This window comes from Leptosomus discolor, chromosome 11, assembly GCF_034619465.1.
Source record: "Leptosomus discolor isolate bLepDis1 chromosome 11, bLepDis1.hap2, whole genome shotgun sequence".
Classification (NCBI taxonomy): domain Eukaryota; kingdom Metazoa; phylum Chordata; class Aves; order Leptosomiformes; family Leptosomidae; genus Leptosomus; species Leptosomus discolor.
In genome coordinates this window covers 3,064,779-3,070,836 of record NC_141401.1, presented here as the reverse complement: position 1 = coordinate 3,070,836, position 6,058 = coordinate 3,064,779, and the positions used below count along the sequence as shown (strand labels likewise).

Here is a 6,058-nt window from a genome sequence, read left to right as displayed (position 1 = left end):
GCTGGTTTTGTTCTGTTCTACTCCCATCAGACTGGCGAATGTGCAACAGGATTTTTTGTTTCTATTTAAGAGGCAATCAACTTGCTACTTCCAAGTTTGCCTAATAAAATTACATACTTAGAATCAATACTATTTCATGCTCAAAATCTACAAGGAACTGCGTAACGGCAAGTATTCTACTTTCTAGGTCAATAAAGATTACCAAGAAAAAATAAAACCGTGGTGGCTTAGTCCAAAACTTTACCCATCATTACCAACCCCTTGATAATTATTTCACAAACAGCTGCTGAAAAAGAAAACCCATTTTCAGCTCAATTTAATGACATTTCAGGAGGAATCATCAATGGATAAAGTTGCACTACATGGTAATGCACAACAAATTAAAGGGTGTCATAAATGGCATGCTGCGAAGTGAGTCAGGATGAGATGGTTTGTAAAGATGGTCTAGAGAGGCCGACGTGTCTCAGCTCTGGGAGAGGAAACCAAACCAGGGTTAGTCTGTGCAAACCTGCAGCGTCCCAGGGAAGTAAATGAAGGTTCATCACTTTGCACTGCCTAACAAATATGGATTTTTATAATAAAATAGAAGCTGTAGAAGGAAAAGGAAAGCCTATCTGTGCCAATCGAAGTATTTTATAGCTTGTTCAAAGTGTGGTAAGCTGGGTGTGAGTCTCGTTGTTGAAACTCAAGTCATCAGCAAAGGTCAGCGGACATTTGCCAAGATGTTAATTTTGAAAACTGCACAGAATGTGTCTGTGTTAATACTCCTCCACTCAAATACCCTGGTGCTGAACATAAAGACGAACATCTCAGTGCTAATTACCAAGCATGATCTGCACAGGTTGCACATGGTAAATGGGGTTTCCAGACAGTGACATGAGAAGTTTCCCTGCTTTCGTTCAGAAAAATGTCCATTTCCATGACAAAGATGTAAAATACATATTCCAGTGTATTTCTAGTCACCTTGTTCCTAACGGTCAAAGGTTTCTTGATGCAGTTGGTAGAAATGTATGTCTGTAAGTCCTTCTACTTAGCATGTTTTTATGGGTTTTTTTTTACAGCAAAGCCAGGGTTAGAATACACGCCATGGAGAGTTTTTGCCTGGAGCATGTAGACACCTTCCTGGGGTGATGTACTCCAGCCGTGGGTGGAGAAGGCTCTCGTTAGTTCCCGTTACCCATATAAAAATGTCTCTATAAATAACATCATGCAGCAGCAGTTGGCCCAAGCTGATGTTGTGTTACTTTAGGTCCTTGCATAAGACAGTCTGCAGTCCTGTCAGCGTCCTGCAGCGCAGAAAAGGATTGTCTTCTCTTTTGCTTCCTCAGAGTTTGTGTTTGCAGCACAGTGTGCCAGCGAAGTTCATCCCTTTAAGACTGCTTGTCCCAAGATGGCCCGTGCGTCGGGCTGTGCCTTACGGGGAGGAGGTCGTAGTGACTAGGAATGTGACTGTTCCTAGGCAGGTCGTATGGACTTTGGAGGTAACTGGCACTCCGACCGCGGGCGTCTTGGACCACGCTGACCGTGGGCTCTGGGGAAGCAAGGAAAACCGCGTGACGGTAACTAGCAGCGCTCCCAAAGCGAGTTGCTCCACGCGTGTGTTTTGTCACAAGCACAGAACATCACCTTCCCAAACCATCTCCCCCCTTGTAGCTTTACCGGCAGCGCGTGGGGCGGCCCAGGGAGAAAAACACCAAGGGCAGGTGGTTCCCAAAGCCCTGCAGGTGGTGGCTGCCAAAGACCAGCACCTCTGCACCTTCCAAGTCTTGCAGCTGGGCAGTGTAGGACAAGAGCAGAGAGAGGGGCCTGCAGCCCTGCGCCGCCGGGGCTGGAGGAGCAGTTTGGGGCTGTGCCACGCTCGCCCCCAGCGCCGCAGCACCTGCCCCCGCCCGGGCCTTCCCTCCCCAAACCAACGTGCTGATGCACAGACCTCCCCCAGCCAGCGCCTCCCCGCGCCACCGGGCCAAGTCCACGCGACTTGTGTGGGGAAAGGGAAAAAAAATATAAAACCCCCAGCACCTACAATAAAACCAGCAACTGTTGGAGCAGCCCCGCTGCCGCCCGCCTCACTTACCAACTTCGTAGATGTTTTTATTGGCTGTCGATGAAGTCGGCATTTCTGAATACGGGGACTCCCTGTGACCTGGCGATTTCATTTCCACGTAGCTGCTCTCGGAGTGTTTGCATGTTAAAATGGGGGGGTCTTTAATGGTGGCGTATGGGTTTTCGCTGCTGTTCAGAGAACAAGTGCTGGAGCTGCACACAGACTCTTTCATATAGTCTGCAAAACAAGAGGGGAGGGCGCGTGTTAGAGTGGTGAGCTCGCTGAGGTTGATTACACTGACCCTCTGCAGGAAGGGTGGGGGGGACAAGGGGGCAGGGGGGGTAAGGAAGATCCTTGAAGCATCCAGCACAGACACCCGACGCTTGTGCTCTGGGTGTGTCCAGACCATTGCATCCACAACTCCCTAGCGGGAAAGAAATAAAAACCTGCTCAGGACCGAAGGTTTTCCTGTGAAAGGTTCTACTTGTCGTTTACAGCAATGTTTAATTTTAGGTGGCAATTCTTTCCCTCCCTCCCCCTAATCCCTAAGGAGCTGCGTTTTCACCCCGCTCCGCCTGCCCTGCTGGCCCGCAGACCCATGCACGTGGCCGTGGCGAGTCAGCTCGGCGAGCGGGACCTGCTGCTGGTACTTGGCCGGCTGGGCCAGCTACAGGGTGAGCGTCCCGGGGGCTTTGGTCAACATCGAGCGCTGTGTGTTTGGACGCAGAACGTTTCCAGCAGGCTCAGAACTGCGTCAGTGCAGCGCATGTCCCCGAGCGCTGCGGTTTCTGGGGCTGTCCAGCACGAGCAGAAACCGGCTTCTTCGTATTCCCTCTGCCATTAAGACTGGGGGAAGGCTGCTCCTGCTGGCGGGGAACGCTTGGGTTTCCACGGGGGGACACAAGCCTCCGTCAGAGCCTCGCTTTTGCTTTGCTTTCCCCGCCCCCGCCATGGCTGTAGGCATCTACTGCTCCTCTAGGCTGGAGAAAACAGGAGCTGGTGACAGAGGAGGTGCCACACGGGGAGAACAAGGTTGGCGTGAGAGCTGTAACCACCGGTCTCCCCTGTCGGTGCCCCTGGCTGGGGTATGCCAGCCTGCTGCAAGGTACAGCGCCAGTCTTGCTTTAAAAATAATAATTAAAAAAAAAACCCAAAACAATAGAGAATAAATAGGTCTTAACAGTGACATTCAAGAACGTGCCATTGCTGCTGTGTGCATCCTGCTGGGCAGTGCCATTAATTTAGAATTAGAGCGATGCAATGAAAGATGAGGCATTTTCTTGTGCTGGGTTACAGTACAAAGGCAGATCCTGGTATATATGAAATACTCCCGGTGAAATAGCGGGACTTGCAAAATAGCTGCAATCCCAGCTGCCCCCGCTGTCTAGTATGGGAGACAAAAAGAGAAATTCAGGTTAAGAAATAGACAGACAACAAGATATCGCTTCTCCTTTATAAACCTCCTCTCTGCGCCTGTCCGCCCCGTCCTGCTAACTCACTTGTCAGGTTTGCATCACTCTGTGGTGCCACTCGCCCTCCGTCAGCTCTGGGGTTGTGCCTGTGTGGGTGTGTGTGTCCGTGTGTCCGTCAGCCCCCTGGGCCTGGTGCCCTTCGTCTTGGCTCGGCTGGGGGATGGCGCTGAGCAGGCATCCCTGCTGCGTTCCTGTGCCCCGAGTGAGAGGAGCGGATCTTGAGAGTCCTCAGCTCTCAGGGTGAGTGAAACCAGCTCGGTAGGAAGCCCCACTGCAAAGCAAACCAGCTGGACCATACTGGGACCATCAGGGACGTGAGGGCTGGCAGAGGCCCCGGCACCAGTGCAGTTTATTTAGTAATAAAATGGAGAAACTCCTCATCTGACTTCAGCCCGGGTGAGATTAACAGTGCCTTTGCTTCAAAGTGAAACACATCTGGTTTGGTACAGGAGACAAGAACCAAAGCAACACAACTATTCCCCAGCTGTTGGCAGCAGGGTTTGCCCCTCCAGCTGTACCAGCCCCATCCCACTACAGGCCAGTGAGTGAAAAGCTGTCCAATCCCATCCTTCTAACGAGCAATGGAGCAACCCCACAAGACCAAAAGCTCCTGTACACGAGTGAGCTCAATGTCATCAGCTTTTGCTATGTACGTGACTGAAATTAAGGTGCCGCACAGCCTAGGACCTGTTAGTGGTGGAAGGTGAGGAGACGAGAGACGAAGACTAACAAATCCCGTAATAAAGTGAAAATCTTTAGGCTAAAGATACCTGTGCTTTGTGGACTGGGCCCTGTTCATCAGTCACTGGGAAGGGTGTGCCTGGGTGAACTGGCCGAAAGCCCGTGCAGGAGCACTCACTGCTTCAGGGACACAGCCTGGGTGAGGGGGAGAGCCTCAGCCCCAAGGCTTTTATTTAATTCTTAGTCAAAAAAAGGCGGGAGCTCACAGAAGGGACAGTGTCAAGAGGCACATGCGGCTTTTTGGACCATGTGGGGACGAGAGGGCAAAGCGAGCTCCACGCGCGAGCGCGAGGCTGCCGGCGCCCCGAGAGGCCACTGTGAACGCTCCCTGTCGGCACCACGGCTCGGGGGGGGAACACCCCAAATCAAACCAGAGCTGGGTTGGAATTCAGAAAATGGAGATTATAAAAGACCACTGGCTCCTGCAGTGAAAGGGGGAGAGCGAGAGGTCCTGCACCTGCAGTGCTGTGGTGGGATCAGTGCTGGTTTGTTTATGGGAGTGGGCATGTCAGAGCTGGCATAGGCAGAACCCCCAGCACAGCGTGTATTTTATTAATAAATAATTAATAAATATATAAAAATAATAAATATTACATTCACCTGTAGTGCTGCCAGTGCTGACACTGCCGTGTCCCTCAGGCTGTAGCCACCTTCCAGGGAAGACCAGTGAAATACCACTTGGGCTGCCCAGGCTCATGTGGCCTCTCCCAGGAATTGCCTTTTCCCAGAAGCCAGTTCCCACTGATGTCAATGGGACCCCTGTGCCTAGCTGGGGATCAGGCCCTTCGCTCCAGATACGACAGAATTTACGGAGCACCAGCCTGTGTAAGGGGCTGTACCCCAGGGAGGCCCTAGCCCCAGGACACATCGCAGAGAATTTAACTCCAAAAGGATGTGGCAGCATCTGAGTTGCTTTGTTATTAAGGTAATTAGGGGATAATTAAAAAGTCTGGCATCGATTGTCAAATTTCATTTCATGAATTAATTTAGCCCAGAACAAATGTATTTAGAAATTCTCGTCCCGTTCACCCTGCAGGCCACGTGTGGGCTCTGGCGGTGCCACCTCGTCATCCTCCCGTGTACCCACGGGGTCGGGCTCTCGCGGCAGCGCCGAGCTCAGCCCGAGCCGTGGCACTGCCACCAGCAGCGCTGGTACTCGCTGCCAGCTCTTGATCTGCTGGACACGCTGGAGAAATATGGGGAATATGCTGTAATTTTGAAGTCCCTGTCTTCTGTGTTGCCTGGATACCGATCACCAGACCTTTGAAGGAGGTTTTATGTTTGTTACCAGGGACTGGAAATGTACTTCTCCCACAGACCAGGGTCCTCTCTTTTGCCCTGAATATCCTCTGGCATACTAATGACAGGCCTCGGTACCTACTGCCACGCTTGAAGTGCTAAGGAAATATGATGTACACAGGTAGAACATGCTCTCGTGCTATTTAATCACATTTATGGATGACGCTCAGTGTAGCGTGCCTTTCTGGCTGCTTTCATTAACCTGGCTAACCTTCGCTGCTGCTAGGACAGAAACACAGCGATAGCTTCATGCTGCTTTTCAGAGTGTGACGCCGTTGTGGGGACACATCCCTGTACAACAACCAAATGAACCGAGCCCCAAGTCCCTGCGGTAAGTGCATTAGTGTTGGTCACTGCTGGGATTTTGCTGGCTGTTGTGCAAAGCGTAGGGTTTTTTTTTCCTTAAAATGTTAGTGCCTGAGGTCACACTATTCCACCAGTGCATCAGCATTCATTTAAAAACAAACCAAACAACCCTAAAAAAAATAGAAAAGGACTCAGC

At 51.1% G+C, this 6,058-nt stretch overlaps 1 protein-coding gene across 3 annotated transcripts in view; it reads right to left on the bottom strand.

Moving 5' to 3' along the window:
* Positions 1 to 1,328: 1,328 nt before the first annotated feature.
* Positions 1,329 to 6,058, bottom strand: part of MEGF11 (multiple EGF like domains 11) — a 207,708-nt gene continuing 202,978 nt past the window's right edge. For all 3 annotated transcript variants that reach the window (XM_086471922.1, XM_086471923.1, XM_086471924.1), the window contains 2 exons: positions 2,075 to 2,281; positions 1,329 to 1,531 (listed from right to left, as the gene is read on the bottom strand). In XM_086471922.1, the coding sequence (XP_086328048.1) occupies positions 1,371 to 1,531; positions 2,075 to 2,281 (368 nt within the window). In that variant the 3' untranslated portion in view covers positions 1,329 to 1,370. The remainder of the gene's footprint in view (positions 1,532 to 2,074; positions 2,282 to 6,058) is intronic.